At 38.2% G+C, this 26,188-nt stretch overlaps 1 protein-coding gene across 2 annotated transcripts; it reads right to left on the bottom strand.

The window, feature by feature from the left end:
- Positions 1–16,385: 16,385 nt before the first annotated feature.
- LOC117703481 (olfactory receptor 4C5-like) lies at positions 16,386–20,670 on the bottom strand. 2 transcript variants are annotated; one of them, XM_076929163.1, is made up of 3 exons: positions 20,405–20,670; positions 19,982–20,202; positions 16,386–18,531 (listed from the first exon to the last, which is right to left on the bottom strand). In XM_076929163.1, the coding sequence occupies exon 3, from the start codon at positions 17,633–17,635 to the stop codon at positions 16,703–16,705; it is 933 nt and encodes a 310-aa protein (XP_076785278.1). In that variant the 5' UTR covers positions 17,636–18,531; positions 19,982–20,202; positions 20,405–20,670; the 3' UTR covers positions 16,386–16,702. The 2 variants fall into 2 exon arrangements, with proteins under 2 accessions (XP_076785278.1, XP_076785279.1); XM_076929164.1 differs by lacking the exon at positions 19,982–20,202.
- Between the last annotated feature and the right edge of the window lie 5,518 nt (positions 20,671–26,188).

Raw genomic sequence — 26,188 nt, 5'->3', positions numbered from 1 at the left:
TCAGCACGTCTCACCTGTCACTCTGGCAGCCACCATGCTCCTTCAACATCCTGCAGAAAAAACACAAACATGTCAGCTTCCCCATAGTAAATACCTGATTTGGATCATGCCATATGCCAGTAAGTGGATCCTTCCCTTTCACCTAGGCATACTTTCTTTTTTATAATTTAAATTATTTTATTTATTTACATTCCAGTCATGCTGACCCCTGATCTCCCTCCCTTAGTTCTTCATTCAGTTTCTTGTTGCTTCTGAGAGAGTGCTATCCCCACCACCAGGCCTCATCCTTCTCTGGAGCTTCAAAGCTCTCTAGGATTAAACACATCTTCCACTGAGGCCAAACCAGGTAAACTTCTGCTACATATGTTCCAGGGCCCTAGAGCTAGCCCATGTATGCTTCTGTTTGGTGGGTCAGTCTCTGGGAGCTCCCTGGTGTCTGGATTAGTTGAGACTGCTGGTCTTCCTATGGTGTCCCCTTCAGCTTCTTCAATCCTTCCTCTAATACAACCATAGGGGTCCTCAACTTTAGTCCAATGGTTGGGTGTAAGAATATGCTTATGTCTCAGTCTGCTGGTAGGGCCTCTCTGAGAAGAACTATGCCAGGCTCCTGTCTCTAAGCACATCATAGCAAAGTAGTGACAGGCATTGATGCCACCCTCCCACCTCCACCTCATGAGATAGATCCTAATTTGGGCTTATCATTGGACCTGATTTCCTTCAGTCTTTTCTCTATTTTTGTCCATGCAGTTCTTTTAGACAGGAAGAATTCTGGGTCAGAAATTTTGACTGTAGGTGAGTAACCCTGCCCCCCCCCCCCCACTTGAGGCCCTGTCTATCTACTGGATGTGGAGTCTTAAAATTCCCTTTCCCCACTGTTGGGCATTTTGGATAAGGTCACCCCCAATGAGTCCTGAGAATGTCTCACATCCTGGGTCTCTGGTAATTTCTAGAGGGTCCCCCCATGCTGCTTATTTCCATTTATTCTCTTGGACCTCTGGGCTTCTCTCCTGTCCCATCCCTGCTCATATCTGATCCTATTCCCCTTTTTCCCTTCACCTCCCCTCTCCCACCCAGGTCCCTCCCTTCTTTTACCTTCCATGATAATTTTCTTTCCTCTTCTAAGTGGGGTTGAAGCCTCCTCATTTGGGCATTTCTGCTTGTTATACGTCTTATGGTCTGTAGGTTGTATCCTAGGTATTCTGTACTTTTTTGGCTAGTATCCACTTATCAGTGAGTATCTACATCTATCTATCTATCTATCTATCTATCTATCTATCTATCTATCTATCTATCTATCTATCTACCTACTGATGCATGTCCTTTTGGGTCTGAGTTACCTCACTCAAGATGATATTTTCTAGTTTCATTCATTTGCCGAAAGATTCACAATGTCTTCATTTTTAACAGCCAAGTAGCCATGTGTAAATGAACCACGTTTTCTGTATCCGTTTTTCAGTTGAGGGACATCTTGGATGTTTCCAGATTCTGGCTATTACAAATAAGGCTGCTATGAACATGGTGGAGCAAGTGTCCTTGTGATATGGTGGGGCATTTTTTGGGTATATGCCCAAGAGTAGTATAGCTGGGTCTTTAGGTAGAACTATTTCTAATTTTCTGAGGAACTGTCAGGTTGATTTCCAGAGTGGTTGTACCAGTTTTCAATCCCACCAGCAGTGGGGGAGTGTTCTTCTTTCTCCACATCCTTGCCAGCATGTGCTGTCATTTGAGTTTTAGCCATTCTTAATGATGTGAGGTGGAATCTCAGATTCTTTTTGATTTGCATTTCTCTGATGACTAGGGACTTTGAAGATTTCTTTAAGTGCTTCTCAGCCACTCAAGATTCTTCTGTTGTGAATTCTCTGTTCAGCTATGTGTCCCCTTTTTAAATTGGGTTATTTGAGTTGTTAGATGTTAGGTGGAGGTTCCATAATTGTCTCTTGATTAGGTAAATAAAGACAGTAGAAGCTAAACATTGTGTGAAGAAATAGATGTGGGTTTCCTGGGTCCCAGGAGGAGGAAGAGGAGTTAAGATAGAGAAAGGGCTTTTTGGGCCAGGCTTTGGAGGGTGAAGCATGGACACCATGTAGACCTGGAAGCTATTAGAACCAGTCATGGCTTTCTACCATCAGATGAATTGTAATATAGAATAGCTGATGAGTTTAGGACAATAGATTCCAAGCTCAGCGGTTGGGTCATCTGGCTAATTTTAAAATATGAAGATTGTCTGGTGTTTTTCATCTGTCACAATTCAAGTGGGCAAGAGAGAGGGTGCAAGCACATGGTGGTCATTGGTGGTCAACAGAGCTAGTCATGAGGGTAGATGGTTGGTGTAGATTGATAAAGGGTGGCTACTGTTCCTAGAGCCTAGCTGAAGCAAGTGTGTTTTTAAAACTACACACTATAGTTGGAGGTTTACTTCCTGAGTTATTTGTATATTTTGGATATTAGTCCTCTGTTGGATGTAGGGTTAGTGAAGAGGTTTTCACAATCTGTAGGTTGTTGATTTGCACTTTTGACAGTGTCTTTTGCCTTACAGAGTATTTTCAGTTTCATGGGGTTCCATTTATCCATTGTTGATGTTAAAGCCTGAGCCACTGGTGTTCTGTTCAGAAAAATTTCCCCTGTGCCAAAAAGTTTGAGGCTCTTTTCCACTTACTCTTCTATTAGATTCAGTGTATCTGGTTTTATGTTGAGGTCCTTGATCCACTTGGACTTGAGCTTTGTGCAATGTGACAATTATGGATCTATTTTCTATTCTCTTATCTACAGACATCCAGTAGGACAAGCACCATTTATTAAATATGCTTTCCTTTTCCCACTGTATGGTTTTGTCTTCTTTGTCAAAGATCAACTGTCCATAGGTGGGTGCGTGTATTTCTGAGTCTTCTAATATATTCCATTGATCAACCTATCTGTCTCTGTACCAATATCATGTAGTTTTATCACTATTGCTTTATAGTATAACTTGTGGTCAGGGAAGGTGATTCCCCTGGGAGTTCTTTTATTTTTGAGAATTGTTTTCACTATCCTGGGTTTTTTGTTTTTCCAAATGAAATTGAGAATTGCTCTTTCAAGGTTTCTGAAGAATTGTGTTTGATGAGGATTGCATTAAATCTGTAGATTGCTTTTGATAGCATGGTCATTTTTACTATGTTAATTCTACCAATCCATTAGCATGGGAGATCTCTCCATTTTCTGAGGTCTTCTTGATATCTTTCTTGAGAGACTTGAAGTTCTTGTCATTCAAATCTTTCACTTGGTTGGTAAGAGTTATCCCAAGATATTTTATATTATTTATGGCTATGGTGAAGGGTGTTTTTTCCCTATTTTCTTTCTCAGCTTGTTTATCATTTATATAAAGAAAGACTATTGATTTGTTTGAGTTAATTTTATATGCTATCACTTTGCTGAAGTTGTTTATCAGCTGTAGGAGTTCTCTGGTATAATTTTGGGGGTCGCTAAAATATACTATCATATCATTTGCAAATAGTGATACTTTGACTTCTTCCTTTCCAATTTGTATTTCCTTGATCTTTTGTTATTTATCTAATTCTTCTATCTAGAACTTTGAGTACTATATTGAATAGATAGGGAAAGAGAGGACAACTTTGTCTTGTCCCTTATTTTGGTGGGATTGCTTTTAGTTGTTCTCCATTTAATTTTATGTTGGCTGTTGATTTGCTATATTTTGCTTTTATTATATTTAGGTATGAATCTTTAATTCCTGATCTTTCCAGGAGTTTTAACATGAAGAGGTGTTGTATTTTGTTAAAGGCTTTCTCAGCATCTAATGAGACAGATGATCATGTAAGTTTTTCCTTAAGTTTTTTTTTATATAGTGTATTATGTTGATAGATATTCATGTAGGACAGTGAAAGGCTAGTTTGGTTTCTGGTTGAGCACTGGCTAAAGATGGCCAGAGATCCAACAGGTATCTCTGCAAGGGACAGCATGCATTTTGCCATGTCCCAGACTCCAGGCGCCTGATGTGAGGCCAAAGACCCCCATTGATCCGTGCCTTTCAATTACATAGGGAAACGCCCCTACAGCCCCTCCCAAAGAGGGTTGTGCCATGTATCACAGGTAGAGGGTGTGACTACAGGCTGCAAAGCCTTAAGAGATCTCTATATTAATGAGATACCTAAAGGCCAGAGGGCATAGCCAATTAAGTATTCCTTCCCAGACCCTCCTCCTTGCAAATGGTATTTAACCTCAGGCCCTCCCTGAGAACATGGGATACACCTTCATCTACTTTTTGCCATGACAACAAATGTTTTAACATCATGGGCTTCCTCTCATCTTTGGAGCCTGCTCTGGGGGACCGTGGAGAAGGTCTTTAACTACTGAGCCGCCATATACATAATTTTTCTTTGATGAATATAAAGTGCCCTTCCCCATCTATTTGATAACTTTTGGTTGAAAGTCTATTTTACTGGGTATTAGAATGACAACTTCAGCTTGTTTCTTGGGATCATTTACTCAGAAAGCTTTTTTCCAGCCTTTTATGCTGAGGTAGTGTCTATCTTTGTCAGGGAGGTGTGTTTCTTGTATGCAGCAAAATGCTGGATCCTCCTTTTGTATTCAGTCTGTTAGCCTGTGTCTTTTTTATTGGTGAATTGAGTTTATTGATGTTGAGGCATATTAAAGACAGATGATTGTTAGTTCTTTTTGTTGCTGGAGGGAGTATTATGTGTGTATGATTCTCTTATTTTGGGTTTGCTGTGATTTGTTTAGTTTTTTGTGTTTTCTAGGGTGTAGTTACCCTCTTTGTGTCTGGGATTTTATTCCAGTATCCTCTGTAGGGTTGGATTTTTGTTTAAATTTGATTTTTTCATGGAATATCTTGGTTTCTCCATCTATGATGATTTGAGAGTCTTGCTGGGTATAGTAGCCTGGGCTGGCATATGTGTTCTCTTAGGGTCTATATGACATCTGTCCAGGCTCTTCTGGCTTTTAGGGTCTCAGTTGGGGAGTCTGGTATAATTCTGTTAGGTCTGCTTTATATGTTACTTGGACTTTGCCCCTTACACCTTTTAATATTCTTTCTTTATTCTGTGCATTTAGTGTTTTGATTATTATGTGATGAGAGGATTTTCTCTTTTGGTCCAACCTATTTGGTATTCTGTAGGCTTCTTATACTTTTATGGCCACCTCTTTCTTAGTGTTTTGGAAGTTTTCTTCCATGATTTTGTTGAAGATGTTTTATGGCCCTTTGAGCTGGGATTCTTCACTGTCTTTTATTCCTATTATTCTTAGGTTTGATCTTTTCATTGTTTCCTGAATTTCCTGAATATTTTGGTTTAGGAACTTTTTATACTTTGTACTTCCTTTGAGTGACATGTCTGTATTTTTTAAGGTATCTTCTACAGCTGAGATTCTCTCTTCTATCTCTTGTATTCTGTTGGTGATGCTTGTGTCTGTAGCTCCTGATCTCTTTTCTAAGTTGTCCATCTCCAAGGTTACCTTTCTTTGTGTTTTCTTTATCATTTCTATTTCCACTTTTAGTTTGTGGACTATTTTTGTTCAATTCCTTTACCTGTTTGTATTTTTTCTGTATTTCTTTAAGCAATTTGTTTCTTCTTTAAGGGCTTCTACCTGTTTGCCTATATTTTCCTGTATTTTTTAAAGGGAGTTCTTTATATCCTCCTTAAAGGTTCCTATCATCTTCATGAGATGGAATTGTAGACCATTATTTTTTGCTTTTCATGCATATTAGGGTTTACAGGGCTAGCTGTGTTGGGAGAACTGGGCTCTGGTGGTGCCAAATTGCACTGGGTTCTGTCATTTATTATCTTGTGCTTGCCTCTGTCCATCTGTTTATCTCTGAAACTGTTCTCCTTGGAGGCAAGTAGAGCTCTGTGACCTGAGTTAGGGCTGGTTTCCTTGGAGTCAGGCTATATTGTCTCTGGTTAGGGTGGGTCTCCCATGTCTTTGGTTAGAGCAGGGCTCCTATGCCCTTGTTACTGTGGACCTCCTGGGAGGCTTGAGGGCTGTAGTATTTGGGTGGGTAACTGCCAGGCTGTTGCTCTGGCCCAGTGTGGAAATAGGTGGGAAGGAACTTGGGCGCAGGGGTGAGGGGTGAGGGGTGAGGGGTGAGGGGTGAGGGGTGAGGGGTGAGGGGTGAGGGGTGAGGGGTGAGGGGTGAGGGATTGTTTCTGAGTCAGCTGGGTTTTGTGGGTATCTCAGCTGGCAAGGGTATTTGGGTGAAATTTTCACCTGTGTCTTTTGTACTCTGGACCTCTTGCAAAGAAGGCAGGCTGCAGTGTTTGGGTGATTATCCGCCAGGTAGCTGATCTGACCCAGTGTGCAAGTGTGCTGGAAGGAAGGTAGAGCTGGGAGAGGAGTAGTTCCTGTGTCAGCTGAGTTGTATGGGTATCCTAACTGGCATGGGTTCTTGGGTAATATTCTCATCTGTGTTCTTTGTTACTGTGGACATGGAAAGCAAGCAGGCTGCAGTGTTTGAGTGGGTATCTGTCAGTCCACTGATCTCACTTTTTCTTTTTAAGCTTTCTATGCTTGATCAAAATGTTCTTCATAAGACTGAACCACAGGATAAACTCCAAACTAGATGTTTTTGAGACTTTCTTTGTCAATACAACTAATCTGAATCTTCCCTTTAGCCTCAGGCTGACTCTTCAGACAAAGGCAAAATGCAGTCAAGTTCTCTATAATGTTCCAAGAATAGTCTCTTGGCCACATTCTAATATTTTTTTTCCTTTGAAAACTCTTGAGCCAGACCCCCATGGCTCAAGTCACCCTCACCACAAATATCTTCCATATTCTTACTAAGATGGCCCATTTAGCTGAACTTAAAGCATTCCATCACTTTATAAATCCGAAGTTCCCAAATCCAGATTCTTCCAAACAAAATCATGGTCAAGTTTATCACAAAAATACCCTAGTTCCTGGTACCAGCTTCTGTCTTAGTTAGGGTTTTACGGCTGTGAAGAAACAACATGACCAAGGCAACTTTTAGAAAAGACAACATTTTATTGTGGCTGACTTACAATTTCAGAGGTTAAGTCCATTATCATCAAGGCAGGAAGCATGGCAGTGTCCATGTAGTCATAGGACAGAAATAGCTGAGGGTTCTACATCTTGCTCTGAAGACTGACAGAAGACCAGCTTCTACATGGCTAGGAGGAGGGTCTCAAATCCCATTCCCACAGTGACACACTTTCTCCAACAAGGCCACACCCATCCAACAAGGCCACATCTCCAAAGTGCCACTCTCTGGGTCAAGAATATTGAAACCACCACAGTTTTCCTTTCTCTATATCCTCACCAGCATGTGATATCCCTTGATTTTTTTATATTATCCATTCTGACAAGTATAAGATGTAATCTCAGAGTCATTTTGGTTTACATTTCCCTCATGATTAAGTATGTTGATTGAACATATTTAAGTGCTTCTCAGCCATTATCAATTCCTCTATTAAGAATTCTCTGTTTAGCTTTGTACCTCGTTTTAAAATTGGGTTATTTGGGTTGTTTGTGTCTAGTTTCTTGAGTTCTTTTTTATATTTTGGATATTAGCCTTCTGTCAGATGTAGTGTTGGTAAACACTTTCTCATTCTGTAGGCTGCTGTTTTGTACTACCGATTGTGTTTTTTGCCTTACAGAAGCTTTTCAGTTTCATGAGGTTCCATTTATTAATTGATTTTATTGCATGAGCTGTTGGTGTTCTATACAGGAAGTTGCCTCTGTGCCAATGGGTTCAATGCTATTCCCTACTTTCTTTTCTATCAGATTTAGTGTATCCATTTTATGTTGTGGTCTTTAACCCATTTGGACCTGAGTTTTGTGCTGGATGATAGATATGGATCTATTTGCATTCTGCTACATTCAAAAATTTAGTTAAACCAGCACTATTTGTTGAAGAAGCTTTCTTTTTACAATTGTATAGTTTTGACTTCTTTTTCAAAAATCAAGTTTCTATATGTACCTGGGTTTACTTCTGAGTCTTTGATTCAATTCCATCAATCAACCTGTTTGTTTTTATGCCAATATCATGCAAATTTTATTATTATTATTGTTCTGTTATACAGCTTGAAATCAGAGATGATGATGATACCTTCAGAAGTCCTTTTATTGTACAGAATTGTTTTAGCTATCCTGTTTTTTGTTTGTTTGTTTTGTTTTTCTATATGAAGCTCAGAATTATTCTATCAAGGTCTGTAAAGTATTGTGTTAGAATTTTGATGGAATTACATTGAATCTGTAGTTTGCTTTTGGTAAGATGGCCATTTTCACCATGTTAATCCTACTGATCTACCTTCTTGGGAGATAATTTCATATTCTGATACTTTCTTCAATTACTTTCTTCAAAGACTTGAAGTTCTTGTCATACAAAATCTTTTACTTGCTTGGTTGGAGTTACACCAAAATATATTTTTATTATTTGTTGCTATTGTAAAAGGTGTTATTTCCATAATTTCTTTCTCATCTAGTTTACTGTTTGTGTTTAGGATACCTACTGATTTTTGTGAGTTAATTTTGTGTCCATCCACTTTGCTGAAGTTTATCAGCCATAGAAGTTCCCTGGTTAAATTTTGGGGTCACTTATGTACACTATCATACCAACTGCAAATAGAGATGCCTTGATTTCTTCCTTTACAATTTGTATCATCTTGAACTCCTTTTGTTGTCTTATTGATCTAGCAAGAATTTTAAGTACTACATTGACTAGATAGAGAGTACACAGCCTTGTATTTCCCCTGATTTTGGTGGAATTACTTTAAGTTTCTCTCCATTTACTTTGGTGTTGGCTATTGGCTTGCTGTATATTTCCTTTATTGTGTTTATGGGCTTTGTATCCCTAATCTCCCTAGGACTGACTTTCTCTCTCTCTCTCTCTCTCTCTCTCTCTCTCTCTCTCTCTTTCTTTTATTTTACTTACATCCCTCATATTGTCCCCCTCCTGGTAGCTTCATCACAGAGTTCCTCCCCCTATCCCTTTGCCTCTGAGAGGGCAGAAGTGCATCAAGTCTGTGCAGGATAAGGTGCATCCTCACCCACTGAGGCTAGATATGGCAGCCCTCTGCTACAAATGTGTTGGGGGCCTCAGAGAAGCCCATGTATGCTCTTTGGTTGGTGGTGTAGTCTTTGGGAGTTCTCAGCATCCAGGTTAGTTGACACTATTGGTCTTCTTTTAGGGTTTAAATCTCCTTGAGGACCTTTAATCCTTTCCATAACTCTTCCACAGTGGTTCCTGACCTCTGTCTAATGTTTGTCTGTGGGTATCTGCATCTGTCTCAGTCAGCATCTCAGTAGAGCCTCTCAGAGGGTTGCTGTGCTAGGTTCCTGTCTACAAGTACAACATATCATCATTAATAGTGTGAGGGATTGATGCCTGCCCATGGGATGGGTCTCAAAATGGGTCAGTTACTGGTCTGACATTCTCTCAGTCTCTGCTGCAATTATGTCCTTGCATTACTTTTAGACAGGACCAATTTTGGGTCAAAAGTTTTGAAGGTAGGTTGGTATCCCCATCTCTCCACTAAGATCCTGTCTGGCTATGGGAGGTGGTCTTTTCAGGTTCCATATCCCCATTGCTGGACATTTCAGCTAAGGCCATTTACATTGACTCCTGGGAGCCTCCCTCATCCCTGGTCTCTGGGACTTCATAGAGATTCTCTCCACTCCCCATCCATAGCAGCTGCGTGTTTCCATTCACTCTCCTAGCTCTCTAGGCCTCTCTTTTTTCTCTCCTGATGACTGATCCTGCCCCTTATTCTGCTAGCCCTTCCTTCTCTCACCCAGGTTCCTCCTTCTGTCTGCCTCCCATGACTGTTTCTTTCCTACTTCTAAGTGAGATTCAAGTATCTTCATTTGGGCCTTCCTTTTTGTTTAAGGTCTTTGGGTCTGTGGAGTGTATCATGAGTATTCTGTACTTTATAGTAATTATCCACTTATTACTGAGTTCATTCCATGCCTGTCCTTTTGGGTCTGGGTTACTTCACTTAGAATGATATTTTCTAGTTCCATCTATTTACTTGCAAAATTCATGATGTCCTTGCTTTTAATAGATGGATAGTTTCTGTATCCATTCTTCAGTTGAGGGACATCTGAATTGCTTCCAGTTTCTGACTAATATGAATATAGCTGCTATGAACATAATGGAGCATGTATCCTTGAGTTACAATAGAGCAACACCCAGAACTATTGGCAATTTTCTGAGAAACTGCCACATTGATTTTCAGAGTGGTTTTACAAGTTTGCAATACCACCAGCAATGGAGGAGCATCCCCCTTTTGGCCACATCCTTGCTAGCATGTGCTGTTGCTTGAGATTTTGGTCTTAGGCATTCTGATTCGTGTAAGGTAAAATCTTAGGATCATTTTGATTTGCATTTGCCTGATGATTAAGGATGTTAAACATTTGTTTAACATTTCATTTTTTTAAGTGTTTTTTAGCCATTGGAGTTTCCCTTTTGACAATTCTCTGTTTAGTTTTATACCCCATTTTTTGATTGATTATTTTTCTGTAGTCTAACTTCTTGAGTTCTTCATGTATTTTAAATATTAACCTTCTGTTGGATGAAGGGTCAGTGAAGCTCTTTTCTTATCTTTAGGATGCAGTTTTGCCCTATTGAGAGTGTCCTTTGCCTTACAGAATCTTTTTAGTTTCATGACGTTCCATTTATCAATTATTGACCTTAGTACCTGAGCCATTAGTGTTCTATTCAGGAAATTTTCTCCTGTGCCAATTCGTTCAAGGCTATTCCCCACTTTCTCTTCTATTAGATTCACTTTGTCTGGTTTTATGTTAAGGTCTTTGATCCATTTGGACTTGAGTTTTGTGCAAGGTGATAAATATGGATTTATATGCATTGTTCTACATGGAGAACAGTTAGGCCAGTTAGACCAGCACCGTTTGTTGAAGATGCTTTACTTGTTCCATTGTATTGTATTGGCTTCTTATTAAAAGTCATGTCTCCAAAGGTATGAGTTTATTTGGGGGTCTTTGATTTGATTGAAGTTTTTATTACTATTGCTTTATAGTAAAGCTTTAGGTCAGGAATGGTGATACCTCCAGAAGTTCTTTTACTGTGTAGGATTGTTTTACTGTGTAGGATCAAAAACCCTGGGATTTTGTTTTTCCATATGAAGTTGAGAATTGCTCTTTCCAAGTCTGTGAAGAATTGTGTTGGAATTTTCGTGGGAATTGCATTGAATCTGTAGATTGCTTTTTGGTAACATGGCCATTTTTACTACGTTAATCCTACCTATCCATGAACAAAGGAGATCTTTCCATGTGAAGAGTACTGTTTACCTGACTTCTTTCTCAGCTTGTTTATGGCTTTTGTGTAAGATAGCTGATTTCTTTAAGATAATTTTGTATCCAGCCACTTTCCTGAAGGTGTTTTCCAGCTGTAGGATTTCTCTGGTAGAATTTTTGGGATCATATATACATACAATAAAATCATCTGTGAATGGTAATATTTTGACTTCTTTCTTCCAATTAGTATCCCATTGATCTCCTTTGGTTGTTTTAGTGTTCTAGCCTGAACATCAAGTACTGTATTGAGGAGATATAGGGAGAGTGAACAGCCTTGTCTTGTCCCCAATTTTAGTGGAAATGCTTGAAGTTTCTGTCCATCTGATTTGATGTTGGCTATTATCTTGCTGTATATTGTGTTTAGGTATGCCCCTTGTATCTCTGCTCTCTCCAAGACTTTTATCATGAAGGGGTGTTATATTTTTTAAATGCTTTTCCCAAATCTAGTGAGATGATCATTTTTTTGCTTTCAGTTTGCTTATATGGCATATTACATTGATGGATTTTCATATATTGTACCACCTCTACATAGCTGGAATGAAAACTATGTGATCATGATGGATGATGTTTTTGATGTGTTCTTGGATTTGGGTTGCTAGTATTTTATTGGGTAGTTTTACATCAATATTCATAAGTGAAATTGGTCTGAAATTCTCTTCTTTTGTTGAGTCTTTGTGTGGTAGGTATCAGTTTGACTGTGGCCTCATAGAATGAGATTGGCAGAGTTCCTTCTGTTTCTATTTTGTAGAATAGTTTGAGGTGTATTGGCTTTAGCTCTTTGAAACACTAGTAGAATTCTGCACTAAAACAATCTGGTCCAGGCCTTTGTTGTTTTTTTGGGTGGGATTTTAAACAACTATTTCTATTTCTTTAGGGGTTATAGGAATATTCAGATAGTTTACCTTATCTTGACTTAGCTTTGGTTATTGTTATCTGCCTAGAAAATCATCCATTCCTTTTAGATTTTACAGTTTTGTTGAATATAGGAATTCATAATAGGATCTGATGATTTTTTTTGAATTTCCTCAGTGTCTATTGTTATGTCTCTCTTTTGTTTCTGATTGCTTTTAATTTTTTTTTTTTTTTTTTTTTTTTTTTTTTACTGTTTCTCTGCCTTTTAGTTAGTTTGGCAAAACATTTGTCTATCTTGTTGATTTTCTCAATCAGGTCTTGGTTTAGTTGACTCTTTGTATTGTTCTCTTTGTCTCTATTTGATTGATTTCAGCCCTGAGTTTGGTTATTTCTTGCTATCTACTTCTCCTCATTATGTTTGCCCTTTTTCCTAGAGTCTTAAGTTATACTTTTAATTTGTTAGTATGAGAACACTCTTCAATTTCTTTATGAGGGCACTTAGAACTTAGGAACTTTCCTCCTAGGAAAAGTTTTTATAGTAACCCATAAATTTGGTTATGTATCACCCTTATTTTCATTAAATTCTAGAAAGTACATTTATTTCTTCCCTAACCCAGTAATCATTGAGTAGAGAGTTGTTCAGTTTCCATGAATATATAGGCTTTCTGTTGTTTCTGCTGGGATTGAAGTTCAGCTTTAATCCATGATTATCTGATTAGATGTATGGGTTACTCCAAATTCTAATATCTGTTGAGGTTTGCTTTGTGATAAGTTATACAGTCAATTTTAGAGAAGGTTCCAGAAAGTGCTGAGCAGAAGCTATATTCTTTTGTTGTTCACTGAAATGTTCTATAGATACCTGTTAAATCCATCTGAATTATAAGCTCTGTTAGTTTCATTATTTTTCTGTTTAGTTTCTGTCTGGGTGATCTGTCCATTAGTGAGAGTAGGGTGTTGAGGCTTCCCACTCTTAAATGTATGGGGCTCAATGTGTGATTTAAGCTTTAGTAAGGTTTTCTTTACAAATATGAACATACTTGCATTTGGGCCATGTTCAGAATTGAGATATAATCTTAGTCTAATTTTCCTTTGATGATTATGGAGTATCCTTCCTCATCTCTTGATAAATTTTGGTTGAAAATTTATTTTATTTGATATTCAAATGGTTATTCCAGCTTGGTTTTACTTTGAAGTAAAGTCTATCTTTGATGCAAAAAGGTGGGTTTCTTGTTAACCTGTGTCTTTTCATTGGGGGAATTGAGTCCATTGATGTTGAGAGATATTAAAGATGAATGGCTGTTACTTCCTGTTATTTTGGTGGTGGTGGTGGTGGTGGTGTGTGTCTTCAGTTCCCTTTTTTTTGGTTTTGCTGGTGTGGAATTATTATTTATGGTGTTTTTTTGTTTTTTGTTTTGTTTTTGTTTGTGTGTGTGTGTGTGTGTGTGTGTGTGTGTGTGTGTGTGTGGTTAACCTCCTTTTGTTGGAGTTGCCCTTCTAGTATTTCTTGTAGGTCTGGATTTGTGAATAGATATTATTTTATGTGCTTTTGTCATAGAAAATCTTGTTTTCTCCATCTATGGTGATTGAGAGTTTTTCTGGGTATAGTAGTATGGGCTGGCATGTGTAGTCTCTTAGAGACTGCAAGACATTTGCCCAGGCCTTTCTGCCTTTTAGAGTCTCTGTTGAGAAACTGGGTGTAATTTTGATAGGTTTGCCCTTGTATCTTAATTGACCATTTTTCCCCTGCAGCTTTTAATAGTCTTTTTTTTTTTTTCCTGTAGATTTAGTGTTTTAATTATTATGTGGCAGAAGGATTTTCTTTTTAGGTAAAATCTTCTTGGTGTTTGTAAGCTTCTTATATGTGTATTGTTATCTGTTTCTTTTGGTATGCAAAATTTTCCTCTATGATTTTGTTAAAATTATTTTCTTGGCCTTGTAGTTGTAAATTTTCACTTTCTTCTATTCCTATTATTTTCATAGGTTCCCAGGTCTCTTGGGTATTTTATGTCCAGAGATTTTCTTTTACTGGTGTTTCAATCATATCTTCTTCACCTGAGATTCTCTCTTTCATTTCTCTCATTTTGTTGGTGATATTTATATATATAGTTCCTGTTCTCTTTCTCAGTTTTTCATCTTCAGGATTCCTTCTGTTTGTGTTTAATTTATTGCTTTCATTTCCATTTTTCAAGTCTTGAACTCTTTTTTCATTTCCTTCACCTATTTGAGTGCATTTTCTTGGCTTTATTTAAGGGATTTAGTTATTTCCTTTTTAAAGGCCTCTATCATCTTCTTAAGATTGGATTAAGGTCATTATTTTATGCTTTAGATGCGTTATCATATCCAGGGCTTGCTGTAGTAGGATAGCTGTGATCTGATGGTACCATATTGCCCTGGTTGCTGTTGAATATGTTTTTACCCTTGCCTTTAGCCATCTGGGCTTTTTAATTATTGTAGGTTTAAATAATGTTTTTGAACTTTATATTTGTTGGATGGATTTTTTTCAATGTTTTCTCCCTTTGATTTCTGTTTCCTCTGTGCCTTCTGGCCTGAGCAGCCTGGATTTCTGGTGACTAGCAAGTTTGAGTCTTCAGGTTTACCCCTGTATTTGTTTTTTGTTTTGTTTTTTTGTTTTTGTTTTTGTTTTTGTTTTTGTTTGTTTTTTTGGTGGCCTATGTGGCCACTGGGGTTTGGGGTATTAACCTTGCCTCTAAAGTCCCAAGTTCCTGTATAGTCTAGGGTTTCTAGCGATGGTGTGTCTCCAGAAAAGCAAGCAGATTTGTGGGCTTTAAAATGAGGTCCAGGGGGTAAGGTGTAGTTTAAAGCCATTGGATGTGTTTTAAGGGTATATAAATCAGGCAAGAGCTTGGGGAGGGTTTTATGTGTCAATTATTAGTTGAGAGTAAGCTGTATTTTGTTGTGGTTACATAACAAACACATTTTGAATTCTCAGTTTAACACATACAATTTCATTACCCACTCATCTCAGTATTGGTGGGGTGATCTGCATGAAAAAGCATTCTCTATATTGTTACTCACTAATCCAGGTTGTTTCTCTAAAGACACTTCCAACTCAGTGGATACCTTCTAGTTTTATACACCAGGGAAAAATGATCTATGAAAGAGTATATGGCTGTTTAATGGTTAAATGTGCAAGTGACAAAACTTGTACATAGTTTATTACCTGAAACAACTGGGCTGGAAAATGATGGCAGCATATCTTTATTTAGTGATCAGAAAATGGTTAAGAAAAACTTATGTCCAACTTGGAGGTAAATAGTGATATTTAATATAGATGTAGGTGTGTCTAAAGACTTACTTTGATATATTGGTCTTTTTGATAGTAGTAATGAAATTGCTAAGATTTGGAAGATTGCCTTCTTGATTCTGATCTGTCATTTTCTTTCTTCCTTCTAAATCAGATTATATTTATATTTATTGTTTTGAGAATTTCATACAATGAGTACTGCATTTACATAATTTCTGCCTCTTTTCTTTCCACTTCTACTTCCTCCTGCAGCTATCTCAACTTTGTGTCCCACTTAAATTAATTATGTCTTTTTCAACTTTACACACACACGCACACACACCCTAGTGGATTAATTTAATGTTGCATGTATGTACATGTGTTTAGGATTGAGCACGTGGATAACAAAAGGGAACTTGTTCTTGGATAAAATTGATCATCCTTCTGTCAGAAGCCATTAATTGCCTGTAATCACAGAAGAGGGGAAACTAAAAAAATGCAATAGCTAATGTACCAGGATGCTGTTGATTCTTTTAGACATGACAGGGAAGCTGCATGCATGGAATCCTAACAAAATGGTTGTCTAATCAAGACCTGCCTAATGAAAAGCCCAGAGGCTATGCCTCATAATGTCAAAATGAATATCTTAAGACCCTATTTAAGATGAAGTGCTTCAGACAATACATGTTTTTCCCTAATAATTATAGTGCTTATGTCTCAAATTATTCTATATTGCATTGATCTACAATTGCATATGCAGACTTGAGTGTTTAGAAGTTATTTCTGATTTATTCAAATAGCCATTATTTTTATGTATTGTACCTTTCTTCTTACAAACTAAGATACTGACTTATCCAAGACAAGGTGTTTTGGACAAAAAGTATGTGAAAAAAAATTTTCACTCACATGAAAATTTACAGAAAACACCTTTTATCCAAAAGATTGAGCTATTGAGTTATCTAGATTATTCTATGGTCATATGTAGAAGAAATTTACACCACTCCTTGGCTTTGATCAGAGAAAATCATTTATTATATAAAAAAAGCAAGGTTATAATGTCAACATTGCTCCTGGAATTGGGTAGTATAGCCATCTAAGTTTTGGGATCAATTTTGTCCCAAAGACTTTTATTGCTTAAAATGTTCTAGGTAGAAGAGCTTTCAGTTATCGTTAGTAAAATATCAAATTTTATAAAAGAGAAACCCATAGAATTCTAGAAGATAAGGAAAATGAACTATACACATATATTCTGAGTTCAATAGGAGTATTATTTACACGATTCACACTTGGTAAAATAGGAAACAAATCTATTGCTATTCTTTCTATTCATGCAAATCTTTTCCCAGGTTTTCTCTGGTTCCAGAGTTTTCTCATGGCATTCTTCACTTCTGTGTTCCTGAGGGTGTAGATTAAAGGGTTTAACATGGGTGTTATCACAGTATAGAACACAGCCACAGCTTTGTCAAAGGGGAAGATAACCATGGGCCTAAGATAAACGAATATGCAGGGTACAAAGAATAGGAGGACCACTGTAATATGGGAGGCACAGGTGGAGAGAGCTTTCAGCTGTTCTTCAGTGCTATGAGTCTTTAGAGAGCAAAAGATGAGTACATAAGAGGTGATAAGCATAGAAAAAATTAGCATACACATTAGCCCACTGTTGGCAGCAACAAAGAGTCCAAAGATATGGTTGTCAGTGCAGGAAAGTTTTAGAAGTGGGAAAAGGTCACAGATGAAATGATCAATGACATTTGGGCCACAGAAGGGCAACCAGACCATAAAAAGAATTTGAATTAAAGCATGGATAAATCCCCCAGCCCAGGCCATGGAAACCAGGAAGCCACATACTCTCCTGTTCATTGTGATCATGTAGTGTAGGGGCTTGCAGATGGCCACATAGCGGTCATAGGCCATGGCTGTGAGCAGGATGATCTCAACTCCACCAAAGAAATGTTCTGCAAAGATCTGAGTCATGCAGCCATTAAAGGAGATCGTTTTCTTTTCAGCAAGCAAGTCAAATATCATTTTGGGGGCCATGGTGGAAGAGCAGCAGCCATCTACAAAGGATAAAAATGACAGAAAAAAATACATGGGGGATCCCAGTGTTGGGCTAGAGATGACTGTTACAATAATGAGCAGGTTGCCAATGAGGGTAAGAGAGTAGATGAGTGCAAATATGACAAGCAAGAGTTTCTGCACATCTGGGTTCTGTGTCAGCCCAAGTAGAATGAATTCTGTCACATTGTTCATTTGCTTCATGGATCTAGTTAGAAATTTGAATAATTGATTGATCTGTGAATAACAAAACAATTAAAATTGTGGCTGATAAATGTTGAAGAATCGAACAGTTTTTTTCATGTATCTTTCACTGGAACACATATGGGGATACAAAGCAGCAAACCCCACTTTTAAAGTTCCTTAAAGTATTGGTTATATAATAAGTGTATATAGCCTTTGGATCTTTCAGATCTGGATCCACAAAGTTACTTGAAACTTCAGAACTCATTATATCAGAACTTCAGTCATGTTTTGATTTCTGGGGGCATTTGACACATATGAGTACAGTTTAAGAAAGATAATTTACTAAGGCAAAATTACTATTGAGCTAAAGAAGCAAAATTCTGATTTATTGGACAGAACACATTCTTTAGAGTTAAATAGACTATTATGAATCCACCAACTAAATTTTGTCATATTTAACATAGGGGAAGTCATAAACTGTATGAAGGTGTTAATGAATGCATTTATTACATATATCAAACTTTAAGTCTCTTTTATTTGTGTGTGTGTGTATGTGTGCACACAAACATGTGTGATGTATGTATGTATATATTTCTTTGGGTATGGATATGTGTGGGTGTGCTTGCATATATATCTGTGGACCAGGAGGACAGTAGTCAGTGTGATGTGTCTTTCCAAATCGCTTTTCTTATTGTTTGAGATAGGCTGACTCACTATTCCTGTAACTCAGTGGTTGGCTAGACGGGCAGATCCTTGCTGATCTTCATGCTCCTAGTGTAGGAGTTTCAGATAGGTGCTGACATGTCCAGATTTTACATGATGCTTGGGTTCCAAACCCTGGTTCTTCCACGCTTGTAAAAAAGTGCTTCATCTACTGAGCCATCTCAGCCCCGAAACATACAGCTTTCCACATACTTAAGATATTTGATAAAAGAAAAAAATAATAAAAATGCATGTTATTATTTATTTTTCAAAAACATTTACTTTAATGTTAATCAGAAGACAGATAGATAATTCAACTCAGGAAGTTAAAAACTAAGTATTGAATACATTCAGAAAATAGTTAAATGCAGAAATAAATACCTTTAGCCATATGAAAATATATAATATTCTTGGTACTTTAAAAATATAAGCAGAACTTAGGTTAACCCAGCCCCTCAAAAATATGGTTTAGAGACAAGAGGACATTATTTTTCACAAACATTTTTAAATATCTGAGAAATAGTCTGTGAAATAATAATCACACATTGTTTCTAGGAAATTTTTAGCAACTAGGCAGGCAACTTTCAAAACAGAGTCTTTTCTCACTGCTATGAAGAAATCAGAGGGGGAAAACAAAACATAGATCATTGGAAAACAGAAAAAATAACTCAAGTATAGATGTATTTACATCAACAAATGTATACACATGCAAATATATATATATATATATATCCATCCATAGAGAAGAGATTTTAAGTGAAAATGCCAAATTGGTTTGTCTCATAAGTTACAAAGATGCAATTAAAAAACAGTGAAATTCTTAAAGCAGAACTGACAAAGATTTCTTTACTTGCATTATCCAGTGTTGATAAATAGTAGTTGTTATCTTCTGAGATCTGATTCCAAGAGGCAAGGGGAATATCATTGGTTATAACCTTAGCCAAGTACTTCTTAGGTTACAAGTGTACTCAAGAGAAATAAAGACAGAATTATGCTTGAAGGTATTTCAGAACACATCTTCATGACAATAAAAAGAACAACTTTAATGTTTACATAAGGAAGAATAATTGAATGAGTTAGATCTATAAAATTTCAAATAGGCATTAAGGTCATTTTCAAATAGAATTAACAATTTTTAAAGAATCTGACATATGAATGGGAAACACAAAATACAAAATAGCTTATATTATCTCAAACGCTGAAGATACACAGAAACAGTTCTGAAAAAGCAGACCAAATACTGATAATGCATGCCTAAATTGTGGGGATTAGGCCAATTTTTGTGTCAACCAAAGATTCTAATCTGAGTTTTGTACAAAGAAAAAGTTACTTTTCAGATAGTTAAATAATTTAATAAAAGAACTTTCCTTTACTATCAGGTTTGAGGCTATGGTATCTACAGTGATCCTTAGTTGATTAGGAGATTTGGTTACTTTCAAGACCAAACTCACAGCATTAGAAACACATATTTAAATGTATCCTGTCTGAGTGTATTATATCACTCAGAACAAGTTATCCAGACAGCCAGACACTTGTAATCTGAGTTCTACAGAAGCCAAGGCTTGAGAATGTGAGTGCAAGAACAACTTGCCTCACATACAGAGACACTAGCTCAAAGGGATGACAAAGATCATTCATAAACAAAGTTCAGGTTGTACCTACCTCTAAATATGTTTGGAGTCAACAATTCACTCCACAGGAAGTCAGTTCCTTGGCAGAGATTCACTTACATGGAGTTAGCATTCCCTAACCCTTTACTAGCTGCTTCCTCTCAAGTGTGCTCATTTTTCTTTAAATGTATTTATTTCCCTTGTTAGTGACTCAAAAATTATTGCCAACAAAAGGATTTGTCAGATCTCTTTTGTTCTAAAGGTCATGGAATCCTGTGATTATGAGGAATAAGCATTCCAAGAGAGAAAATAAAACACATTAAAATCAGCTTCAAAGCATTCAAAAAATTGATGGGAAAAAACCACCCAAAACATAGCACATCTTTCTCTAAGCTATTTTTCTATGTGTCTGCCTGGATGATTAGGTAAAATATGTTATTTTACCTAATATAAAACCCTGAATATGAGATCTTACCTGATATAAAACCCCAAAATAGCAAAGAACAGTAGCATAGAAAAGTCAGGGATTGCAAGATCCAGAGATCAGTCCTGCATATACATTTCCTTGGAGTAGCGGGTGCTGAAGTTGGCTCTTTCAAGTCTTTCTCAAAGAAAGCCTATGCACTCCAAAGACACCTTCACTGATTCCTAAAAGCCTGGAACCAAAGGGTTATAAAATCAGAACCCTATGGGTTCTTATGCCTATATGATCTTTAGAACAGGAATCCCCAAACTCTGTCCTTACCAGTGTTTTCATGAGTGGATTCAGGAAATGTTTGGTACATTTTATATAAATGCAAGAAGTTAGGGATATCCCAAACTCTCAGCTCCCAGAGGTCTAGAATAGCTTCCTCAGCCAAAATGTCACTTAGGTCAACATATCCAATTTTCCCTTTTGTGCTATGACATCTGTGATCAAAGTTTGGGAAGGAGCCAGCTTAGATGAGCAAATAGCACCTGTGTAGTTATCTGTGGAAAATGAGTTAGAGCCTGAGACTTAAAGCCCAGAATAGTTCAGTCCTGAGGAAACTGGTGAGGGATTTGGTTTCAGCCCATAAAACAACATTAATAATATCTTTTTATAAAAACAGTGTTATTGGGAAAACTGGGCAATACATGAAAGGTATCCAACTCAGAGCAAAACAGGTCTGTTTCTAATATCAGTGTTTTAAGGCTAGATAAGCACAGATTAAAAGACTGTTCTTCAATACTATAGTCATAATGTTTTTTAATACTAGGAGCTTTGATAACTCCTTGTTAATGGTAAGACTTTTCTCAGGGAAACCCAACACATGCATCTACCTACTCTGGGTAGGAAGTCCATGACAGACCAAAGTGTGAATAGCACAAATGTCCAATGCAGTGAATCAAGGAGTTTTATAGAAGTATCTCACAGGAATACAGATGAAGGGTTACTTGCAGGAGCAGAAATGACTTAATGACAGCTGTGTCACCAAAGCCTACCCCAGCAAGAGTGAAGACAGCTAAAATGCCTGGGAATATAGAACATACTGCAGAGCTCACAGGCAGCTCAGCACGTTGGAGAGAATCCTTTCTGGGGGTCTCAGTTGCTTTAAACCTTTTCCAGTCAGATGTGCTAATGTCTGCTTCTTCCAGGCAGCTGGTGTGGTCTTGGAGTCTTCTTTGCAACTTTGCTTACCTGAGAGTCTTTCTTTGCTGTGTGGCTTGTCTGAGAGTGACTTTCATCTGTCTTTATGTTTACTCTTAGGAGGGAATGGGCCTAGTGAATCTGGTCAGTTTCAGTATCTTCCTGGAGATATTTTGAGTTGTTTACCTTCTGTCTTAAAGAACTTCCTTGCATAAAGAAATGTTTCATTCTTGGAGGAAACTGCTCTACAACATTCCTCTGCTGCAAACTCTGTGATCTGGCTTTTTGAGCTTTAATTTACTTCAGTTTCTACATTGCAAAAAGTAAATGATAATATTACTGAATGAGGAGACAAGATTAATACTTGGTATATCTGTTACTTTGCTGTTTGTATAATAAAACATTATGACCAAAAAAAGGCTTTGGTGGGGGGAATGTTTATTTTGGTTTAATATTTCAGAAGAATAAGAGTCTATCATGGCAGGGAAGAACAAACCCATAGTCAACATCTAAGCTAAATGCCAAAAAGGAAAAACATTTCTGTTAAACCAGGAACAAATAGAAAATGTCTGTTACAGTTAGGGTTTTTATTGCTGTGAACAGACACCATGGCTGTGGCAACTCTTATAAGGGAAAACATTCAACTGGGACTGGCTTACAATATCAGAGGTTAGTCTGTTATTGTCATAGTAGGAGCATGGTGGTGGGCAGGCAGACATGGTGCTGGAGAAGGACCTGAAATCTGGACATCTTGATTTTCAGGCAGCAAGGAGAGAACCGACTTGGGCATCCAAGACCTCTAAGTTCACACACCAAAATGACACACTTCCTCCAGCAAGTCCACAGCTACTTTCATAAAGCCATACCTCCTAATAGTGGCACTTCCTATGGGTCAAGCATTCACATACACAAGTCTATGGTGGCCATTCCTATTCAAACTACCACATACCACTCCTTGGCCCAGATAGGTTTGTATTCATAATATAATGTAAAATGCAAAATGTATTTAGTCCAACTTCAGAAGTCCCCATTGTCTGTAACAGTCTCTAACTTGTTTATTTCTAAGTTTCTTTTGAGACTTATGCAATCTCTTAACTGTAATCCCCTGTAAAATAAAAATCAAAAAGGAGCTCACATACTTCCAGCATACAATGGCACAGAACATATATTACCATTCCATAATGAGGAAAGGGAGCATGGTAAGGAAATACTGGACCAAAGCAAGACTGAAGACCAGATGGGTTGTAACCATTTGGTCTTCTCTATGTTGTTCATTTCTTGAATAGTATCATGGAGATCTATTTGTAGGCTTAATTTTTTACACCCTACTTTTAATAAGGGTTCAATCTCTCTTCTAGCCCACCACCCAGCAGAGGTAGTGGAAGAGAAAAGTTATTAGGGTATGAGGAAAGTGGACCTGTTCAGCAATAGTGCTTTAGGGGTGAGCTTGATCTTCTTTGGCAGCAGTTCAGTCCTGTAGAAAACACCAGTTAAGATTCAGCAGGAACTGTTAGGCTTGCCCACCAACCTGAGGTGAGGCTGTGCAAACCTCAAGAGCAGTTCTTGGGTAACCTTCTCTCAATGGCAGCATTTGGAGCAAACCAAATCAATGTTCCATGCTCATCTCCCACTGTCTATGGGGTCTTATTCCAAAGAAACTTGAAGTTTCCACTTCACCTGTTTATTTATGAATTTTTGCCTAGGCCTTCAACTAGGCTTATTTCTGAACAAGCTTATAGCTCATTAACCCATTTATATTATTCTATGTCTGTCACATGACTGGCTACCTCTCCTCAACTCTCCTCCTCCTCCTCCTCCTCCTCCTCCTCCTCCTCCTCCTCCTCCTCCTCCTCCTCCTCCTCCTCCTCCTCCTCCTCCTCCTCCTCCTCCTCCTCCTCCTCCTCCTTCTTCTTCTTCTTCTTCTTCTTCTTCTTCTTCTTCTTCTTCTTCTTCTTCTTCTATTCCAGGATTTATACATACTTTTAGCACAGAAAAAGGAGTTGGGTTTTCAAGGCATGTCACATATAATAGGGATGTCAGTAGGGAATATATGGGAACCCAATTCCCAGAAAGAATTTGGTGAAGTCTATTTATGCAAATTGACCTTGGGTCAACTCTCCATCTCTGGTACTCTTTTCTTCCAGCTGTGTGAGTGAAGAACACATTTCCACAAAGGGAAATCCACATGCTACTTTTCAGTGAGGCTACTACCTTCCCTTCAGGGTCTCTGGGACTTCTAGAGTTTACCTCAACCTTACCAGGCTTCTTCTCATGGTCTGATGCCATGCAGTGGCCTGCTTACAGTTTTAGAGGTTTAATTTTTGTCATGACGAAAGAGTGGTGGCATGCAGGTGGTCATGGTGCTGGAGAAGGAGCTGAGATCTTGTACATCTTGATCTGCAGGCAGCAGAGAGAGACTTGAGCTTCTGAGAGATCAAAGTTCTCCCCCACAGTGACACACTTCTTCTAACAAGGCCACACCTATAAAGCCACACTTCTAAAAGCAGCACGTCCTATGGGTCAAACATTCATATACATGAGTTTATAAGGGCCATTCCTATTCAAACAACCACAATGTCCATGAAAGAACACTGAAGCTAGCCCCAAAGTCTATTCCCTTATGATGAGTACATTCTATTCAGTTTGGTGTGGTTGGGATGCTGCCCTTTCACTTTTGGTGGCTGCACTACTTGAAGCCACCAGTATCTGCTCTTAACTGTCTGGAAATCCTGTCAACATGTCCTGAATTTCTTGATCCCACTGGGTCTGGACCCCTTGGAGTCCTTGGTGATGGAGTCTGGGTGATGGCTCTTGCCTTTCTACAGATTCTGTTCCAGCCTCTTAAGATTAAAGAGATGTTCTCTTTCTCAACTTTTGGACACCAGCTTCTACTGATGATAGAGAAACACTTTCCCCCATTTGAAAAACTTACATTAATGGTGCACTTTAGAACCCAACAATAACTTTGGTACCTGAATATGTCTATTTTCATGTCTGCTCTAAGCCCTCTGTGACTCTTACACTCTCTGAACTTTGTGCATGAACTTAGTTTCATGTCCTCTGTGAACTGCAGGGATACTGATTGCCAGACACTCTATGCTAACAGCTGTTGAGTTGCCAGTTCAGCTATCCCACTAGGCTCTGACACTGCAGGCCACACACTTCAGGCATAATTTACTACTGCTGCTGCTATTCCACTGCCCACAGCTGTCTGAATTCCACCTCCCTTCCTTTCAGCTTTGTTCCACAGCTAAAAATTAAATGCTGTTCTTTTCTGACATCTGAAGCCCGGCTGCTTCTACAAGGAAGCAAGGTGATCCTAAGCCTCAAACGACTAAGTATGTCTCTGTCATTTTAATCTGTATGGACCCTTTTAATTATACTTTCTACTCAGATTTATTCTTCACAGATCTCTGATGACATTGATGGCTAACTGTAGCTTTAACAACAGCAAACACCCAGTGGCCTGATCAGTCTATTTCATATGTACCATTTGACTTGCTGACAGGCTTCACACTAATAGAAATTTGGAGTTCCTAATGGTTATGAGAAACAGACAAGTAAATCATATAGGTCAAGGAAAATGAATGATAAAATTTATGGCAGTCTAAGAAAGTAACCTAAAGGATACATGAGCCTGAAGATATAAAGCTTAATTAAGTAAAAAAAGGTTAGAAAAAGCCATTTATGGGTCTGGGAATGTAATTTAAGGTACATGAAAAGTTGTTTCATGTTTCTTTACCTCTCTCTACATTGCTGTTTGGATCTCAATCACTCCTCTCCCTCACCCATAGTCAGAATCCACAAACTCTCCAATGTTCCTCCCTTACCATGCTGTTTTCAAGTCTTTTTTATCCTCATTCCCTCATTTCCTATTCCTTTACTTGGAAAGGATGTCATCTCTATCATATTCAAGCATAAATTTTTCCTTTTTTCTATGACAACAGCTCTCAGGATACTCCTACATCTCTCGTCTTCCTTTCTCCACCTCCGTGTGAATATCCCAACATCACTTCCTTAGTCAGCCCCATTGTATAGGGCACCTGTGGGCAGCTGACAGAAGGTGGATATCATCCTTGCAGCCATCTTGAGCCATATACCCTGATAAGAGATTTGATTACAATAGCCTGCAACTACTGAGCACACTCTGATAACATCTTGTTTTAGATACCCAGGATCTTCCCTTGGGTGTGTGAGACTTAAAGGTGTGATTTAGAGCTGAGATTTAAGGGCGTGACTTAGAGATCAGATTTAGAGACAAGCCCTAAGGGATAACTTAAAGGCGTGACTTAGAGGCATGGCTTAGAAGTGAGACATATAAAAGGAGAGAGGCAGACAGAAGAGTTCAGTACAACTTGGAACTAGGAATTAGGTTAGAGTACAACTTGGAGTACAACTTGGAGTAGGAATTAAGCATTAGACCTTGGGAACTTAGCACTTGGAAGAAGTAACTTGGAGGCACTAGGGACTAGGAACTAGGGACTAGGAACTCAAGACTTGGGACTTGGAGAAGAAGAGAGACTGAAGAATAAACAGGATTGAATCACACTCTGCCTTGTCTTCATTCCTCGTGTCCATCCTCACTCTCTCTCTTGCTGAACCTGGAGGAGCTTGGGGCAGTGCAGGCTCTAACAACTTAGCCCCCAAGGC

This window comes from Arvicanthis niloticus, chromosome 2, assembly GCF_011762505.2.
Source record: "Arvicanthis niloticus isolate mArvNil1 chromosome 2, mArvNil1.pat.X, whole genome shotgun sequence".
NCBI classification, from domain to species: Eukaryota; Metazoa; Chordata; class Mammalia; order Rodentia; family Muridae; genus Arvicanthis; species Arvicanthis niloticus.
The sequence above is the reverse complement of the archived record's forward strand: the minus strand, read 5'-3'. Positions and strand labels throughout refer to the sequence as shown.